Source organism: Balaenoptera borealis, assembly GCF_965194805.1.
Source record: "Balaenoptera borealis genome assembly, chromosome: 12".
NCBI classification, from domain to species: domain Eukaryota; kingdom Metazoa; phylum Chordata; class Mammalia; order Artiodactyla; family Balaenopteridae; genus Balaenoptera; species Balaenoptera borealis.
The window spans coordinates 7,225,426-7,246,322 of NC_138869.1; the positions used below are offsets into that span (position 1 = coordinate 7,225,426).

Consider the following 20,897-nt stretch of genomic DNA (forward strand, 5'->3'; position numbering starts at 1 on the left):
ACAGTGATACAATGTCTAAAGTGATTGCTTCCTTGATCAGTTTATTAAAGGGAATCTCAGCTGTGTTACCTTTCTCCTGAGGGAAGCTCAGCCTTCACTATCAGTTATAACAGCTCCTGGTGGTAATTTTTCCAAATGAATGCTTATGTTTCTCTTTGACATTTATCACTCCATTTATGTTTTGTTTTGTTTTGCCTGTTTTTTTCTTTTGTTTTTGTTTCCTAATTTTCCCACTTGGCTTTTCTTTCCTCTTTAACAATGTAACCTCTTAGAATATGACCTGTTTCAGAATTTTCCTTTATGTTATTTTTCCTGTGATTTATGAGCACAACCTCCAGTCCCTTTGAGGGCATCTATTTTTCTCAGGTGTATAAAATGAGATTTTTGTGTTTGGTACATTAGGCGAACCAGGTACCATCTGAACATCAATCATTCCTAAGAGCCTTATTTGAGGAGGGTCTCCTAGATTATCCTACTGATGGGAAGAGTTTCTATTCCGTCACTCTGTGCTCCTAAACAGTGATGTGCGATTCAGGTGGTGAATGGGATGAAGCATGGCTGTGAGAGGACACACAACAGAATTTATTTTAGCTTGTTTTAATGAAATGTTCATAACCTCCAGAATATGTTTTCTCATATAGCACAGAAATAGCTATATATCTTTCTTTGTCATACTTACATAAAAATAAAGAACATAGATATTTGGGGGGGGGGGGGGTGTCTTACTGATACAGTTGTGTATGATCTGTGAAGTCTGGATACAGTTGGATGATTAGAGTCATAATACCTGTTGTCTCTCCTGGCACTCCATGCAAGCTTAACGTACGTGGGTGTCTTTGAATGTGTTAACTTTTGTCACCTTCCTTGATCAATATTCTGGAGAAAGGAGATCAACTTTTCTGCACCTACTGTGGAATATTCCTATAGAGAAAGAAGATTTACCAGTGGTTTTAATAATGACTGTTGACTTTGAAAAGTAAAAAGTAAGGGAAACATAAGCAAATAACTTCTATGTAGTATGACAATTAATTGTAGAGTTACCACTACAGCCCAGCCCAGTAATGGGATACATTATCCACCATGATTGCAAAAGGGTGGGTCAGGGGAGAGAACTACAGTGACATCCAGGCAGGTGTGAAGGTGGACTTGAGCACTGAAGGGTGAAAAAGTTGCATCACGATCAATCCACATGTTTTGAGGATGGCAATAGTGTTGGTTGAAAATGGTGAAGAGAATTTTTTGTGGTAAGGAGAGTTTTTCTTGCTTTTCTCTTCAGACATTTACTATAAATAAATGTCCCCATAGAGGTGGATAAAAGTAAACTCTCCAGTTCTATTGATATAAGAAATGCCTTTTTCTCCGAAGTTGGAGTCGGGATCTCAGCCAACACCATCCTTCTTCTCTTCCACGTCCACACCTTCCTTCATGAGCACAGACTCAAGCCCACGGATCTGACGATTAGTCACTTGGCCCTAATCCACATAGTCATGCTAGTAACCATGGGGTTCATAGGCACAGATATTTTTGGGTCTCAGAAAACTTGGTATGACATCAAATGTAAAATCGGTTCTCTACTTGTACAGGTTGATGAGGGGCCTCTCCATTTGTACCACCTGCCTGCTCAGTGTCCTCCAGGCCATCACTCCCAGCCCCAGAAACTCCTGTTTGGCACAGTTCAAACATAAATCATCACATCACAACCTACATTGCTTTCTCCTCCTCTGGGTCTTTAATATGTCCATTAGTAGTCGCTACGTAGCCTCAACCATTGCCACACCCAATGTGACCTCAGACGTCTCCTGGTTATCACTGAATGCTGCTCTCTTTGGCCCCTGAGTTACTTTCTCAGGTATGTATATTTCTCACTAGTGACTTTCTGGGATGTCTCCCTTATAGGACTCATGGCCCCCTCAAGTGGATACATGGTGATTCTCTTGTACAGGCATAAGACGCAGTCCCAGCACCTTCACAGCACCAACCTTTTAACAAAAGCACCCCCAGAAGAAAGGGCCACCCAGACTATTCTGTACCTCGTGAGCTTCTTTGTGGTCATATACTTTTTGGACTCCATCATCACTTCCTTCTCAGGAATGTTGAGGAACAGTGACCCAGTTCTTCTCCTTGTCCAGATGCTTGTGGGCAATGGCTATGCCACCATCAGTCCTTTAGTGTTAATCCGTACTGAAAAATGAATGGTCAAGTTCTTAAAATTCACATAGGGGAAGGACAGTAGATGTCTAATTGTTCAGTGATGGGTAACTTCTCTTCAGTGAGCCAATTCACTGGTTTCAGAATGATTAATAGTGGTGTAGAGGATATGCTCTCTTGAATAATTTAAATATATGGAGTTATGCTTTTTCTATTAAACGTATTTACTTTATATATGTGGCTGACAAGTACCTAATAGATAGTTTAACTCTACAACTATCTAAGAAAACATGAACTTCTAATTCTAATCAGTCTCATAAGAACCAGAGCTCTTACATAGTTTCAAACTCTAAAGTGACAGGAAATAGCGCAATTATTGTCTGGAGATGGACGAAGGGACCAAGAAGAAACAAGAAAACATACAACGGGGCACAAGGGAAATTTTGGGGGTGACTGTGGTTGTAGTTTTACATGTTGTACATGTTGATGTATGTCATCTGTATATGTTTAATATTTACAGTTTATTTTATGTCAGTTATACCTCAAAAAAGCTGAAAAATAATTGGAAAAAAGGCAACATAAAACCTGGATTAACGATTTGATTACTTTAACAACTAATTAAATAATATGTGTGTATGTGTGTCTATATGTGTGCACAGAATATTAGTAACTTTGTATAAAGTAATGTTTAAATATTGACCAGGTACAATATCTGAAAAAAGCTCTACATATTCCATAAATATGTAATCTTACAGTCTTAATTATCTAGACATAATTTAATAAAATCAGCAAATAATAACAGAAGTATAACAAGTGGAATTATCCATTCCCTTGCAAAATCTATAAACCCTTGTGAAAAATCATTGCAATATATATATAAGTGCAAAAATGAAGCTACATAGAGGAATACAGAATAGAACATGAATTCCAACATTTAATCCCATATGTCACCTTTGGAAACCAGAAAGTCAATAATTTTAACCATTGCTATATCCTTTTTAATAGCATGATGATTACAATATCAAATTCTGGTGTCATTTCAGTTTTTAAAAAGGAAATCAAATCATTAAAATTATCATTATTATTACAGAGCATACTACAGAAGCAATGTAGAATACACATATCACAAAGTCAAGATTTCTCACAATTTTTTCCCTGCAATACTTTATTTGTGTGATGTGAGTCTGAGAATCACGTTTCTCATGCACATAATTGAATATTATTTTTCTAGGTGATAAGCAAAAGAAAATTCATTCTCAAAAAGTTCCTTGGATTAAAATAACTTTATAGGGCCAAAATCTAAAATTGCAGATTATTACAAAATCTAATTTCTATAGAAATTAAAGAGGAAAAAATTGTCCCAAAACTGCAGATATTGGAATAACCACAGATGTAATATAAACATGACATACATTAAAGAAATAAAAAAGGACATGAAAATTCTAGACATGAAATGAAATTTTTAGAAATTGAAATTAAAAACTACTGTCCAGTTCTAGACCAGTGGAACCCATTCCTCTTGTTAATTACAGCTGAAATATTTGGACAAAATATTTTTTCAAAACTACCTGAGGACTCTGAAAAGTAAACAAAAACAGGCCAATTGTGGAAGAAGTCAGAACTTGGAGATGCATCCTACATAGGTATCAATTTTCCATTTCTTTTCTCACATGGACTTCTAAAAATCTCATGAATTTACATGGCAATGTTAATAGAAATCATATACTTCTGGCCAGTGGAGCCAGGAAAAGGGGCCTGTGAGGGCCAGAGACTGTTGGAGGGAATCCCAGAGGGAAGAGAACCAGAGAAGGGCCTTTCTAATTCTGTGTATGCCCTTGCACAAGTCTTGGCGTAACCCGGTACACATACTGAACAGACCTAAACCAACATAGCTCAGATTGGAACAAACACAAACAGAAGATGAAACAGAACTTTCAGTTTGCCTTCTAAAACAAAAACATAGACGTTCTCCAGAGGATTGTAACAGGACTAAAAACATAGCATAATATTTAAAAGTCCAAGATACAATTCAAAATTACTCAACATATAAAGAACCAGGAAAATGTGACCAATACTAAGGTATAATAAATACATAGAAGCCAAACCTAGACTCAAAGAAGCTGTTATAAGTTATAAATATAACATGTTATATATTTATTTATATTGTAAATATTTATAATATATATTTCTAATATAGAATATAAATGTGATCCATAAGGCAAGAAAAATACACTAAAAAATGAATGGAAAGATAGGATTTCTCAGTAGAGAAATAGAAATTATAAAAAAAAAACCAAATGGAAAATTTAGAACTGAAATATCTTACAACCAAATTAAAATCTTCCTTGATAGTCTCAATAGTGAATGGAGATGACAGAGAAAATAATCAACAAACTTGATGAAAGACCAATAGAGAAAAAGAGAAAATGGACTGAAAGAAATGGACAGAGCTTCGAGGTCCTACCAGACAATATCTAAAAGCCTAAGGTATATGTAATTGGTGTTATGATAAGAGAGAAGGAAAAGGGAAAAATATTTGAAAAAAAGAATAGCCAGAAAACTACCCAAATGTGACAAGTGACATAGATTTATCAATTTGGAAGTTCAGCAAACCCCAAACAGGATAAATTCAAAGAAAACCAAGCCTAGATAGATCATAATAAAACTGCTAAAACCCAAAGATGTAAATTTCTTGGAAGCAGCCAGAGGTAGAGGATACATTAAAAGTGGGAAAACAATGATTGGAATGACCATGGGTTTTTCATCAGGAACAATGGATGTCAGAATGCAGTGAAAATATCTTTAAAGTGCTGTAAGGAAACAAAACAAAACAAAACAAAAAAACCTGTTAACCCAGAACATTATATGCAGCAAAAGTATCCTCAACTGAAGTAGAACTTAAAGAAGTATTTGCAAGCATATCTACTCTACAAGATATGCTAAATAAAGTACTTCATTCTGAAGGATGAGGGAAACTTGAATCTTTAGGACTTAAAGGATAGCACAGAAATGGTAAATGTATGGGTAACAAGAAAACACTACTTTTATTCCTTCTTAGATTTTCTTTAAAATACACACGACTGTTTAAGGCAAAATTTCTAACACTTGGACTGGGGATTTTCTGTGTGCAAATGTACTACCTATAACAATGATGGTGGTGTAAATGAACCTATATGATATTAAAAATTTGGTGGTTTATATGAATTGCTGCTATTATTAATTCTAGGTAGATCATGAAAAGTTAGATATATACATTAATTTTCCTAGGGTAATAATGAAGAAAATAATTCAAAGACATATCACCAAAATTCCAATTGATAAATTAGAATACTGATATTATTCAAATAATTCAAAAGCAAGCAGGAAAAGAAGGAGAAGGGGAAGGAGAAGAAGAACCACAGCAGGAGCAGCAACAACACCCATAGGGGACACACAGAAACAAATAAAGAAAAATGATAGATCTCAGTCCAACCATATTGATAATTACATAAAATGTTGATAATCTAAACTGTCAGATTAAAAGGCAAAGATAGACATGGTAAATAGAAAACAAGTCCCTATTATATGTTTTCTAAAATAGGAATATTAAATATGGAGTAAAAGAGATACACCATTTAAAGAGTAAGCATAAGAAATCTCAAGTTGCTATTTTAATACCAGATAAAGTAAACATAAAGATGAAGCATTTACGATAACAAGAGAGAGATTTCCCAATGATAAAGGCAAAACTTTATCAGGAAGGCATAACAAATGTAAACGTGTATTCACCTATGCATATGACCTCAAATGCATGATGCAAAAATTGAGAGAAATCAAGAGAGATAAATACAGTCATGGTGGGAGATTTTAACACCCCTCTCTCAGAAATTAATAGTAGAAAAATTCAGAAAAGACATAGTAGTTTGAACAACACTATCAATGACCTTGCTCTAATTATCGAATACAGAGACCTACATCCCAAAACTATAGAATATTTTTTTCATGCTCATGGTACACCAAGATAAGTCATATGCTGGGATATAAAACAAGCCTCAGTAAATTTAAGAGAAACAAAACTATGCAGAGTTGTTTTCTCTTACCACAAGCAACTTGAATAGAAATCCATAAAAACAATATACCTAGGAAGGAAAGAAAAATCATCTGACAATTATAGAAAAAATTAATGAAGCTAAAAGCTGTTTCCAAGATCAAAAATTACAAATTCTTAGCTACGTTGATCAACAAAAAAGAAAAAACAAATCACCGATATTAGGATTTTAAAAAGGTTTAACAAAATGAATGGATAAACAAGATGTGGTATATATACACAGTGGAATACCACTCAGCCATAAAAAAAGACTGAAAATTTTTCCATTTGCAACAACATGGATGGACTTGGAGAGTATTATGATAATTGAAATAAATCAGACAGAGAAAGAGAAATACTGTATGACATCACTTATATGTGGAACCTAAAAACATATGACAAACTAGTGAATATAACAAAAAAGAAGCAGACTAACAGATACTGAGAACAAACTAGTGGTTACCAGTGGGGGGAGAGAAGGGGGTAGAAGCGATATAGGGGTAGGGGACTTAGAGGTACAAACATATATAAAATAAGCTACAAGGATATATTGTACAACACAGGAATATAGCCAGTATGTTATAGTAACTATAAATGGTGTATAACCTTTAAAAATTGTGAATCACTATATTGTACACCTGAAACGTATAATATTGTACATCAGCTATACTTCATTTAAAACAAATGGGTTAATGGGACTTCCGGTTTCTGGTTCTGCATGTAAGGAGCTTGGAAGTCGCCGCTCCATTCTAACAAATAAATGGCTCAACAGATTGAAAAACCATTAACTCATCTTGGATCCAATTGAGAAGGGAAGACACAGGGTAAACCACAGCCCCCAAGGTTGGAGAGACAGGCAAATACAGGAAGACATGGATTACTAAAGCAGAGGCTCACAAGTGGAAATTGCTGCAAGAGCCAGTGCCAGGGTAGGAAGACCTGAACTGTAATTAAAGGATTGCTGGAGATTCAGTGTGGACAACTCAGAGAGTTAAAAACTCCAGGGGGACTCAGTCCTTGGTGGGGGTGGTGGAGAGACACGATATTGGGAGATTTACCTTCAGGAGTTCCACTGTATTCCCACAGTTAATATCAAAGAAAAATCCCCTCTGGCTTCCTGGAGGGGAAGGGGAAAAGGAACCATTTAAAAATAAACTAGAGCACTCTGTTCTTTACAAACCCTGCCCTCAGAGGAAGCTGGTTAACCGGTGGCTAAACTGGGGTATTATCAGAGCCTAACTGACCCAGGTAAGGGGAATACCCAACTCCAGCTCTCTCTAGCCATTCTGTCCCACCTTAAGGGGGAGAAAAAAACTGAGAAACAATTGTGAAGTTCACAGCCCAGAGGCATGGGCTCGCTGACAAATTGCAACCTAATCATAGAAATAGAGAATGCTTCCCCTCCTCTCATACCTCACAACCACATTTCTAGTGGATTCACACATTTTATGACTATAATACAATATTGTCTGTATTCACTGTACTGTGCATTAGATCACTAGAGTTTATTTACTACTCATTCTAACTTTGTACCCTTAAACATCTGTCCTTTCCACCCACCCCCGTCTCCTGGTAACCATCATTTTACTGTTTTTATGAGTCTGGCTTTCTTAGATTTCATATATAAGTGGTAATCATTCAGTACTTTACTTTCTGACTTATCTCACTTAGCATAATGTGCTTAACACATTATGCTAAGTGAGATAAGTCAGAAACAAATTATAAACAAATTTATATAAATATAAAATAAATTTAAAAAAATATTGGAAAGATCTATCTTATTTGTGTTCAAGGAAATAGAAGGGAATTTGAGCATCTTACTCTGAGAAATATTTGGTACAGAGTGCTTGATTACAAGATCAGGGAAAGGAAATGTAACAATAGATGGAAACTGACAATAGAAATTCTTTATTAGGAAGGAAAAGAAAGTGAAATGAACACCTTGAACAAAAAAGCAGTTGAAATGGAAATGAGGAAACAATAAAGCAAGTATAAACATGAAGGAAATGAAAAAAATTAAACAAATATGTTGTCACAAATGGCAGGATGTCCTCCTTTCTCACGTCTGAATAAAAAATGCTGCAAGAACATGGAGGTGCATATAGCTCTTTGAAATCCTGTTTTCATTTCCTTTGGGTATTTACCTAGAAGTGGAATTGCTAGATCATGTAGTAGCTCTATTTTGAACTTTCTGAGGAAACTCTATATTGTTTTCCATAGTGGTTGAACCAATTTGCATTCCTACCAACTTTGTACAATCTTCCACATCCTCGTCAGCACTTGTTATCTCTTTTCTCCTTGATGATAGCCATTCTAACAGCTGTAAGGTGATATCTCATTGTGATTTTAATTTGCATTTCCCTGATGATTAGTGATGTTGAGCGTCTTTTCAAGTACTTGTTGGCTGTTTGGATGTCTTTAGAAAAAAGTCTATTTATTTAGTTCTGTGCATTTTTCAATTGGATTTGTCATTCTTGTTGTTATGCATTCTTTATATATTTTAAATATTCACTCCTTATCTGATACAGTCTTCCCTCAGTATCCATGAAAGATTGGTTCCAGGACCCCCCATGGATACCAAAATTCACAGATGCTCAAATCCCTTATATAAAATGGTGTAATATTTGTGTATAACCTACACACATATTCCCATATACTTTAAATCATCTCTAGATTACTTATAATACATCATACAATGTAAATGCTATGTAAGTAGGTGCCAGCATGTGACAAATTCAAGTTTTGTTTTTTGGAACTCTCTGGAATTTTTTTCAAAGATTTTTGATCTGAGGTTGGTTGAATCTGAAGATGCAGAACACACAGATATGGAGGACTGTGTATGGTGTGCAAAAATTTTCTCCCATTCTGTAGGCTGCCTTTTCATTTTATTAATTTCATTATTTTTTTCTTTTCCTGTGAGGAAGCTTTTAAGTTTAACGTAATCCCATTTTAAAAATTTTGCTTCTATTGTTTGTGCTTTTGGTGTCATATCCACAAAATTGCCAAGACCAATATTGAGGAGTTTCTTCCCTATGTTTTCTTCTAGACGTTTTACAATATCAGTCTTATATTTCAGTCTCTGACCATTTCAAGATAATTTTTGTGAGTGCTGTAAAATAAGGGTCCAATTTCATTGTTCTGCATGTGTTTATCCAGTTTTCCCAAAATCATTTTTTGGAGAGACTATCCTTTCCCCATTGAATGTTCTTGGTTCCCTTGTTGAATATTGACTGTATTAGCAGGAATTTAATTTAATTCTGGGCTCTCTATTCTAGGCAATTGATCTGTGTCTTTTTTCCCCAGTACCATACTGTTTTAATTACTATAGCTTTGAAGTATAGTTTGAAATCAGGAGTGTGATACCTCTGGCTTTGTTTTTTTTTCCCCTCAGGATTGCTTTGGATATTTGAGGTCTTTTGTAGTTCAGTACAAATTTTAGGATTGTTTTTTCTGTGAAGAATGCCATTAAAATTTTGATGGAAATTGCATTGAATCTACAGATGGTTTTCAATGTTATGGTCATTTTAACAATATTAGATTTAATCTGCAATGTAGGTATTTGGGAGGCCGTGAATTGTCACCGAGGAGTGGTTTCTTGAAGTCGCGGTGTGTGATTGTGACTGGAAAATAGAGAAGTATTTTATGTATAGGTCTCTAAGAGGCAAGAGATGGCTTTGGTAAAAAAGCGGTTGGGTTCGTAAAGGACGTGGTAAGAAGAGAATTTAAGGCACCACCGGCAGAGAGAAACTGTTGGGAGTGTGTTTGATGCCCTGTCTTCCCGAACGTGCGCTTTTCTGTCTTCTTCCGAGCTGATTGACCCTCTTCAGCCTCCGTAGGCAGTGGGTCCAAAGTGCCGGTCAAAATGGAAGTGAATCCCCCCAAACAGGAGCACCTGCTGGCCCTGAAAGGTCCTGTTTCCCTCTGATTTGGAAAGAGAGAGTCTTGTAATTATAAATTGCATTCTAGCTCTGAGGAGCTCAGCTAAGAAATATTCTCTTCATTAAGAGTAACTGGATTACTGCAGAATGACTACAGAAGTAATATTACATTATCGACCATATGAGAGTGAAACCACACAACTGCCAAAAATTGCAGAGAAAGCAATTCAAGACTTTCCTACATGTCCACTATCAAGATTTATTCCTTGGTTTCTGCCTGATGGGTCCAGACTTCCACTCAAACCTAAAAGATTACCACCTGTGATTTCTGAAGAGGCAACTGAAGATGTGAGACAGTACTTAACCATCTCAGAACATGATATTAAATTGCAGAGTTATGATTGCACAGTAGATCTACTGGAGTTTCAACCTAATTTGAAAAAAAAGAAGCACTTAATCCAATCACACACACTGAATGAACAGACTAATTCTGGAAGTCTGGATAAACAATCAGAAAAAGGAAAACGGCACAAGAAGAGGTCTTGGAGTGTTTCACTTCCCAGCAGTAATTGTACTGAAAATATTTTTCCTTTGTCTGAAAAATTGCAAGATAGTTTAAAGGCACTAAATTTGCACTCATTTTATAGAGCAAGATGGACAATAGAGCACACTATTTGTAACAACCAAACTCTGGAAGACATTTGGGCAAAACTCAATCGAATTATCAGGTGCAATGAACTTCCATCTTGTAATGCTACAATTCAGAGACATTTAGGCCAGATATGGGTGTTCTGTGATGTTATGTACTGTGAATATGTGGGAAATCTTCTTAAAGGAAGATTAGCTCTTACTGGGAAGATTAACTTATTTGTGCATAAATATGGTGTTATTTTTAGTATGTAATGAATTCCACTAATTGTCAAAAAGAAAAATATTCTGAATGAACTGAGTAGGAACTGAAACAGATGAATAAATTTTTAATTGTGTGGTAATATATGTACAGTTTGTATCCCAGAAATAAATACCAGGTGAATTCCTAGGCTTGTCACTTAAGTCAGGAACTTGCTGCGTTTTACTTTGAGCAGCCTTCTTTTAAATGAATTGTGATAAATTATTATTTTTACTGAATTTAAAGGTAAAATGTTCTATTCCTTTTGTTCTGTTACTTTTCCAATGGTTGAATTAGATATTCCTATGAATTACAGTGACTAGTTTGGATTTTGGTAAATCCCCAAAATCTAATTTTATAGTATTTTTTCTTTACTCACCTAAAGTGTAATGATTTTTTTTTTTTTTAAAGTAGAGGGAAGGATTTTTAATTAATTAATTTATTTATTTTTGGCTGTGTTGGGTCTTCGTTTCGTGCGAGGGCTTTCTCTAGTTGTGGCAAGCGGGGGCCACTCTTCATCGCTGTGCGCGGGCCTCTCAGTATCGTGGCCTCTCTTGTTGCGGAGCACAGGCTCCAGACGCGCAGGCTCAGTAGTTGTGGCTCACGGGCCCAGTTGCTCCGCGGCATGTGGGATCTTCCCAGACCAGGGCTCGAACCCGTGTCCCCTGCATTGGCAGGCAGATTCTCAACCACTGCGCCACCAGGGAAGCCCCCAAGTGTAATGATTTTTTTAAAAATGAAACTAAAACCAGTTCTGTTGGGAATGGTATTCAAGTGCCGTGAATGTGGTACTCAAATTGAGAGACCAGCCCAGATTCTGCCGATATTTCCAAAGGTATGTAATAGACAATAGTTGATGTGTTGTTCTGAAACAAAAGTGTAAAATGTATAATTTGTCTAAGACCATGATATCTTTAAGGCAATAAGCTCTTTTGAAGTGAGGTATCAAATATGGGTAAGAGATCAAGTTATTCTTTATTTAATACAGATAATTCAATCTTAATGACTGTTATTGCTGATTACTAATGCTCTGGTTCTTGGAGTCATGGGTTTCCCATAGCAAAATGTTGTAAATTGGGTTTACACATCATTTTATAAAAATATTCAAAGTGATTATATAATAAAAGTTTTATTAAAAAGTAAAAAACAAACAAACAAACAAAAAACAATATTAATTCTTCTGATCCATGAACACAGGATGTCTTTCCATTTGTTTGTATCTTCTATTTCTTTCAACAAAGTGGTGAAAAAAAATGTAGTTTTCAATGTACAGACATTTCACTTCCTTGGTTAAATTCATTTGTAAGTATTTTATTGTTTTTCATGCTATTGTGAATGGGATAATTTTCTTTACTTCTTTTTCAGATATTTCATAATTAGTGTATAGAAATGCAGCTCATTTCTATATGTTGATTTTATATCCTGCAACTTTATTGAAATCATTGATTAGTTCCAACAGTTTTTGGGGGAGTCTTGGGATTTTCCATATACAAAATTATGTTATCTGCAAATAGCAACAATTTTACTTCTTCCCTTCAGATTTTGATGCCTTTTATTTCTTTGTCTTGCCTAATTGCTCTAGCTAGGACTTCCAGTAGGACATTGAATAAGAGTGGTAAGAGTGGGTATCCTTGTCTTGTTCCTAATTTTAGAGGGAAAGCTTTCAATTTTTCTCCATTGAGTATAGTTAGTTGTGAGTTTGTCATAAATGGTCTTTATTATGTTGAGGTATGTTCCTTCTGTATCCAATCTTTGAGGGTTTTTTAAAAATTAATTAATTAATTTATTTATTTTTGGCTGAGTTGGGTCTTTGTTGCTGTGTGCAGGCTTTCTCTAGTTGCGGCGAGTGGGGGCTACTCTTCATTGCAGTGTGCGGGCTTCTCATTGCGGTGGCTTCTCTTGTTGCAGAGAGTGGGCTTTAGGTGTGCGGGCTTCACTAGTAGTGGCTCTTGGGCTCTAGAGCGCAGGCTTAGTAGTTGTGGCGCACAGGATTAGTTGCTCCGCAGCATGTGGGATCTCCCCAGACCAGGGCTCGAACCCATGTCCCCTGCATTGGCAGGCAGATTCTTAACCACTGTGCCACCAGGGAAGCCCTCTTTGAGGGTTTTTAATCATGAAAGATGTTGTATTTTGTCAAGTGCCTTATCTGCATCTATCAAGATGATTATGTGATTTTTATCTTTCATGTTATTAATGTGATATACTACATTTATTAATTTTCATATGTTGAAACATTCTTGCATCCAGGGATAAATTCCATTTGGTCATGGTGTGTAATACTTTCAATGTAGTGTTCAATTCAGTTTGCTAATGTTTTCTGAGAATTTTTGCGTCTATATTCATCAGGGATATTGGTTTATAGTTTTTTTTCTTTTGTGTTATTATCTGGCTTTGATATCAGGATAGTGCTGGCCTTGTAGAATGAGTTTGGAATTGTTCCCTCCCCCTCAATTTTTCAGAAGTTTTTGAAAAGAATTGGTGTTAATTCCTCTTTAAATGTTTCGTAGAATTAGCCAGTGAAGCCATCTGGTCCTGGGGTTCTGTGTGGGGAGGTTTTTGATTACTGAGTCAATGTCTTTACTCATTATAGATCTGTTCAGATTTTCTATTTCCTCCTGATTCAGACTTGGTAGGTTGTGTGTTTCTAGAAATTTATCCCTTTCCTCTAGGTTATCTAATTTATTGGCATATAATTGTTCATAGTAGTCTCTTATGACCCTATGTATTTCTACAGTATCAGTTGTAATGTCTCCTCTTTCATTTTTGATTTTATTTATTTGAGTCTTCTTTTTTACTTGGTGAGTCTAACTAAAGGTTTTCCAATTTTGTTTATCTTTTCAAAAAACCCACTCTTAGTTTCATTGGTCTTGTCTTTTTTTTCTGGTCTCTATTTCATTTATTTCCTTTATGATCTTTATTATGTCCTTCCTTCTGCTAACTTTGGGCTTAATTTATTCTTTTTCTATTGTTATAAGATGTGAAGTTAAGTTGTTTATTTGAGATCTTTCGAATATATCAGTATATGCATTTATCTCTATAAACTTTCATCTCTAAACTGCTTTTGCTGCATCTTGTAAGTTTTGATATGTTGTGTTTCCATTTTCATTTGTTTCAAGATATTTTATTTTTCTTTTGATTTCTTTATTGACCCATTATTTGTTCAGAAGTGTGTTACTCATTTCCACATATTTGTAGATTTTCCAGCTTTTCTCTTGCTGTTGATTTCTAGTTTCATACCCATTGTGGTCAGAAAAGATAGTTGGTATGATTTCAGTCTTAAGTTTGCTAAGATTTATTTTGTGTCCTATCATATGCTCTATCCTGGAGAGTGTTTCATGTGTACTTGAAAGGAATGTGTATTCTGCTGCTGTTGGTTGGAATACTCTATATATATCTGTGAAATCCAGTTGGTCTAAAATATGGTTCAATTCCAAGGTTTCCTTGTTGATTTTTTTGTATGGATGATTCATCCATTGCTGACAGTAGGATATTGAAGTCCTCTACTGTTATTGTATTGTTGTTTATTTCTCCATCAGATCTGTTAGTATTTGCTTAATATATTTTGGTGCTCTAATGTTGGGTGCATATATATTTATGGTTGATATATGTTCTTGATATATTGACCCTTTTATCATTATGTAATGACCTTCTTTGTCTCTTGTTACTACTATCGGTTTGAAGTCTATTTTGTCTGATATTACTATGGCTGTCCCCACTTTCTTTTGGTTCCCACTGGCTAGGATGTCTTCTTCCATTCTCTCACTTTGAGCCTATGTATGTCTTGACAGCTGTAATGAGTCTCCCATAGACATCATATAGTGGGTTCTTATTTTTCTTACTCATTCAGCCACTCCATGCCTTTTGATTGGTAAATTCAATCCATTTACACGTAAAGTGATTATTGATATATAAGGACTGACTTTTGCCATCTTATCATTTGACTTCTGGTTGTTTTGTGTCTCCACCATTTCTTTTCTCCTCTGTTTCTGCCTACCTTTGTAATTGGTGGTGTTTCGTGGTGATATGCTCAGTCTCCCCTTTTTCTATGTTTTGTGAATCTACTCTAGAATTTTGCTTTGTGGTTACCATGAGGCTTACATTAAACTTCTCATTGATAAAACAGTCCCTTTTTTACTGATAGCAACTTATTTTCATTCACCTATAAAGATTCCACCTTTTTACTCCTCTCCTTTTATTTTTGATGTCACAATTTACCTCTTTTTATGCTGTGAATTTTTAAAATTATAATAACTGTAATTATTTTCAGTGTTCTTTTTCTTTAAACTTTATACTATAATTAAGTGGTTAACACAGTATTCTAATAGAGTTACTTTTTCTAATACTAAGTGTCTATTTTTCACCTTAACCAGCATGTTGTTTACATTCATATGTTTTGTGTCACTAATTAATGTCTTTTCACATTGTTTTGAAGAGCTCCTTTTAGCATTTCTTGCAAGGCAGGTGTAGAGGTGGTGAACTCCCACAGCTTTTGTTTGTCTGGAAACCCTTATTTCTCCTTCATATCTGAAGGATAACTGTGTGAGATGAAGAATTACTGATGGCAATTTTTATCTTTCAATATTTTGAAATTGTCATTGCATTTTCTCGTGAACTGTAGAGCTTCTGCTGAGAAATTTGCTGATAGCCTCATGAGGGTTCCCTTGTAGGTTACTTTCTTTTTTCCCCTGGCTGCCTTTAAGATTCTTTATTTACCATTGATTTTTGACAGTTATACTATGTTATATTATATCTTGGAGAAGATCTTTCTACATTGAGGTAATAGGTTATTCTGTTGGTTTTGTGGACTTGTATGTTCCAGCTTGGGAAGTTTTCAGCTATTATTTCTTATATATACATATATATATATATATTTAAATATTTATTTATTTACTTTTTAAAATTTCTTTAGGTAAGCTCTCTGCCCCCTTCTCCTATCTTCTCCTTTGGTACACCAATTATTCTTATGTTTTCTTTTCTGATTGAAACTGATAGTGCTCATAAATTTCTTCACTTTTTAAAAATCTTAGTTCTCTCTCCTCTTCCAACCTAATTTCTAAATTCCTATAAGTCACTTATTTTTTCTTCCATCTGTTCTGCATTACCTGTGGTCTATAATGTATGCATCGTCTCAATCACTGAATTCTTCAGCTCCAGAATTTCTGCTTGGTTCCTTTTTTAAAATTTCAATCTCTTTAGTAGAGAACTCCTCTGCTCATTGATTTTATTCCTGAGTTTATTGAATTCCTTTCTGAGTTTGCTTGTAGCTCAGTGAATTTCTTCATAATAGCTATTTTGAATTCTTTATCAGTTTGATTGCAGTACTCCATGCCTTTGAATTCAGTAGTTGGAGAATTATCATTTTCTTTTTTGATGACGTATTACCCTGATTCTTCATAGTGTTTGAGGATATGCACCTCTGCTTTCACATTCGAAGTAGCAAACACTCTCCTTAGGCAAGGATTTGGGCTTTTCTGGCTGTTACAGTTCAACAGCTGGCAATTAGAAACCTTTCTTTTGTATTTCAGAAGGTGGCACTATAGCTCAAGTTTTTGGTTTCTCTTACTGGCTCTGGCTTTCAGAGCAGTACTCCTGAGCATGCAAAAAGAGGTGGCAGCAGAGTGAAAGGAGGTGTGGCCTTAGCACCTGGAGCTGTGGGTGCTGTGGCTCTGTTGGGGGATCGAATGGGAGACTCCAGAGGTTCATAGGCGGACCTCCTGCTGAAATCCTGGAGCAGACAGCAGGAAATGCATTCCTTCAATGTGCTTTGATATTCTCGTCTGCCTCCTTCCCTCTCCTCTCACTCCCCCACCCCCATCCCTGTCACAGAGGTCTCTCCTCAGCAATCCAGGTGCTGCCGTAGAGAAATGGGTCCCTTCAGCTGTAGCGTGATCAGTCGGGCAGTGAGTCACTCACCGCTTTTGCATCCCACTCCTCTGCCAGGGAGGTCACGGCTGTCCCTGTTACCAGCAAAAAGCGCAGTACCTCACAGTGTCACCCTGGGGAGGGGGACCTGCTTGGTGAGTTCGTCTGTCTTCTCTTCCTCCAAACTCATCTCTATGCTGCTCTGATGGCACACCACTTTCTCCCATCGGGTTGGATGGACCTCCACACATTCTCTGTCTCCCATGAATGGTGCCCTGTGTTACACTCTCCAGGTTGCCCTTTTCTTGGTGTGAAAAGTGGGTGTGGGGCAGGCTCACCACCTCCCGTGGACCCACAGCCCCACTGAAGGCCTGTCTGCCGTGCTAGATGCACAGGTGGTAGAAACTCCTGGATGTCCTGGCGTAATGTGCAGAGGCACTCTGGTTTGGTTATGGACATCCAGTTAGTTGTAAATCGGGGGAAGAGAAAAAAAGGAAAAACTCACACTGCCAAGATGCTGTTTTTCCTCCACAGCAGTTCCTTTTACCAGGTACATCTAGTCCAGCTATCAAAGAAAAATTACATGGCATATCAAAACATAATTTGAAGGGACAAATTAAGCATCAGAAGCATACATGGCAGAGATGTTGGAATTAGATTGGGAATTTAAAACAACTATGACTAATATGCTAAGGGCTCTAGTGGATAAAGTAGACAATATGTAAGAACAGATGGGCAATGGAAGCAATAGATGTCAATTATATCCTGTTGATTGAGTATTGATGGGTTTAACTGTGTCCTAACTGATTTTCTGCCTGCTGCATCTGTCTACTTCTGATAAGGGGGTGTTGAAGTCTTCAACTATTATGCAGGATTCATCTGTTTCTCCTTGCAGCCCTACCAGTTTTTGCTGCATGTAACTTGATGCTCCATTTTTAGGTACATGGCATTAAGAATTGTTGAGACTTCTTGGAGAAATGATCCCTTTATCATCATGTAATGCCTTCTTTATCCCTGATAACTTTCCTTCCTTTGAAGTCTGCTCTATCTGAAATTAATATAGCTACTGCTGCTTTCTTTTGATTAGTGTTAGCATGGTATGTTTTTCTCCATCCATTTACTTTTTTTAAAAAAAAGTTTATTTATTTTCGGCTGTGTTGGGTCTTCTTTGCTGTGCGTGGGCCTTCTCTAGTTGCGGTGAGCAGGGGCTACTCTTCATTGCGGTGTGTGGGCTTCTCATTGCGGTGGCTTCTCTTGTGGAGCACGGGCTCTAGGCGCACGGGCTTCAGTAGTTGTGGCGCACGAGCTTAGTTGCTCAGCGGCACGTGGGGTCTTCCCAGACCAGGGATTGAACCTGTGTCCCCTGCATTGGCAGGCAGATTCTCAACCACTGCACAACCAGGGAAGTCCCCATCCATTTACTTTTAATCTATATGTGTCTCTGTAATTAAAGTAGGTTTCTTGTCAACAACATGTAATTGCGTTTTGTTTTTTGATCCAATCACTGTCGTTTAACTAGTGTATTCAGACTACTAACATTCAAAGTGATTATTGATACTGTTGGATTAATATCTCCTGTATTTGTTACTGTTTTCTATTTGTTGCCCTTGTTCTTTGTTTCTATTTTTGTCTTCCACACTTTTTTTGCCTTTTTTTGGTTTTCATTGAGCATTTTATATGATTCTATTTTCTCTCCTTTTTTAGCATATCAGTTACACTTCTTTACTTTTTTAGTGGTTGCCCTAGAGTTTGCAATATACATTTACAACTAATCCAAGTCTACCTTTTTTTATTGAGGTATAATTGCCATATAACATTATATTAGTTTCAGGTATACAACTTAATGATTTGATATTTGTATCTATTGTGAAATGATTACCACAATAAGTCTAGTTAACATCCATCACCCCACATAGTTATAAAAGTTTTTTCTTGTGATGAGAACTTCTAAGACCTACTGTCTTAGCAGCTTTCAAATATGCAGCACAGTATTATTAGCTAGAGTCACCATGCTGTACCTCACATCCCCAGGACCTGTTTACCTTAAAACTGAAAGTCTGTCCCTTTTGACCCCTTCAAGCTTTTTGCCCCCCCCACCCCCTGCCTCTGGCAACCACCAATCTGTTTGCCGTATCTATGTGCTCGTGTTTGTTTTTTTGTTTTTGTTTTAGATTCCACGTATAAGTGACATCATACAGTGTTTGTCTTTCTCTGTCTGACTTATTTCACTTAGCATAATGCCCTCAAAGTCCATCCATGTAGTCAAAAATGGCAGTATTTCCTTCTTTTTTATGGATTAATAATATATATGTAATATATGTTATATATATCTATAATACATATAATATATATAGATTATAGATATATATGACATTTATTTATCCATTCATCCATGACTGGACACTTAGGTTGTTTCCATGCCTTGGCTATTGTAAACAATGCTGCAATGAACATGGAGATGCAAATATCTTTTTAAGATAGTGTTTTCATTTCCTTCAGATAAATACCCAGAAGAGTAATTGCTAGATCATACAGTAGTTATACTTTTAATTTTTTGAGGAACCTCTATACTGTTTCCATAGTGGCTGTACCAGTTTACCTTCCCACCAACAGTGCACAAAGGTTCCCTTTACTCCACATCCTTGCCAACGTTTGTTATTTCTTGTCTTTTTGATAATAGCCGTTTTAGTAAGTGTGAGATGATATCTCATGGTGGTTTTGATTTACATTTCCTAGATGATTAGTGATGTTGAGCATCTTTTCATGTAACTATTGGCCATATGTATGTCTTCTTTGGAAAAATGTCTATTCAAATCTTCTGCCCATTTTTTAATTGGATTGTTTGCTTTTTTTTTGCTGTTGAGTTGTATGAGTTCTTTATATACTTTGTGTATTAACCCCTTATCAGATATATGATTTGCAAATATCTTCTCTCAGTCCATAGGTTGCCTCTTCATTATGTTGATGGTTTCCTTTACTGTGCAGAAGCATTTTACTTTGATATAGTCCCACTTGTTTATTTTTGCTTTTGTTGCTTTTGGTGTCATATCTAAAAAATCACCAAGACCAATGTCAGGTAGCTTACCACTATGTTTTCTTCTAGGAGTTTTATTGTTTCAGGTCTAATGTTCAAGTCTTTAGTCCGTTTTGAGTTGATTTTTGTGTGTGGTGTGAGGTAGTGGTCCAGTTTCATCCTTTTGCATGTGGCTGTCCAGTTTCGCAACACCATTTTGAAGAAACTATCCTTTTTCCAGTGTAAATTCTTGGCTCCTTTGTTGTAAATTAATTGACAACATATGCATGAGTTTATGTCTGAGCTCTGTATTCTGTTCCATTGAGCTATGTGTCTATTTTTAATGACAAAACCAGACTGTTTTGGTTACTATAGCTTTGTAATATAGTTTGAAATCAGAAAACATGATGTCTCTATCTTTGTTTTTCCTCAAGATTGCTTTGACTATTTGGAATGTTTTGTGGTTCCATACAATTTGTAGGATTTTTTTTTTTGTTCTATTTCTGTGGAAAATACCATTGGAATTTTGATAGGGATTGCATTGAATATGTAGACTGCTTTGGGTAATATGGATGTTTTAGCAATATAATTCTTCCAACTTAAGAGCACACAATATCTTTCCATTTATTTGTGTCTTCAGTTTCTTTCATCAATGTCTTGTAATTTTCAGTGTGCAGATCTTTCACCTCCTTAGTTAAATTTATTTCTAGGTATTTTCTGCTTTTTGATGTAATTGTAAGTGGAATTGTTTTCATAATTTCTCTTTCTAATAGTTTGTTGTTAGTGTATAGAAACACAACTGATTTTTGTTTAATGGTTTTGTGTCCTACAACTTTACTGAATTCATTTATTAGTTCTAACAGTATTTTGGTGGAGTCTTTAGGGTTTTCTATACATAATATATTGTCATCTACAAATAGGGACAGTTCCACTTCTTCCCTTTTCATTTGGATGCCTTTTATTTCTTTTTCTTGCCTACTTGCTTTGGCAAGGATTTCCAATACTATGTGGAACAAAAGTGGTGACTGGGCATCCTTGTCT

At 36.0% G+C, this 20,897-nt stretch overlaps 1 protein-coding gene and 1 pseudogene across 2 annotated transcripts in view; both read left to right on the plus strand.

The window, feature by feature from the left end:
* Positions 1-11,380, plus strand: part of LOC309607107 (shieldin complex subunit 3 pseudogene) — a 296,341-nt pseudogene extending 284,961 nt beyond the window's left edge. The window contains exon 2 of the transcript XR_014249657.1: positions 8,542-11,380. The product of XR_014249657.1 is annotated as a shieldin complex subunit 3 pseudogene (transcript). The remainder of the gene's footprint in view (positions 1-8,541) is intronic.
* On the plus strand, positions 1,293-8,548 carry LOC309607375 (vomeronasal type-1 receptor 90-like; the record flags this gene model as incomplete). The annotated part of the gene is given in 3 exon segments (XM_082345814.1): positions 1,293-1,559; positions 1,561-1,786; positions 1,789-8,548. Coding segments are annotated over 3 exon segments (897 nt in total), but the record flags the coding sequence as incomplete, so codon positions are not given.
* Positions 11,381-20,897: the final 9,517 nt, after the last annotated feature.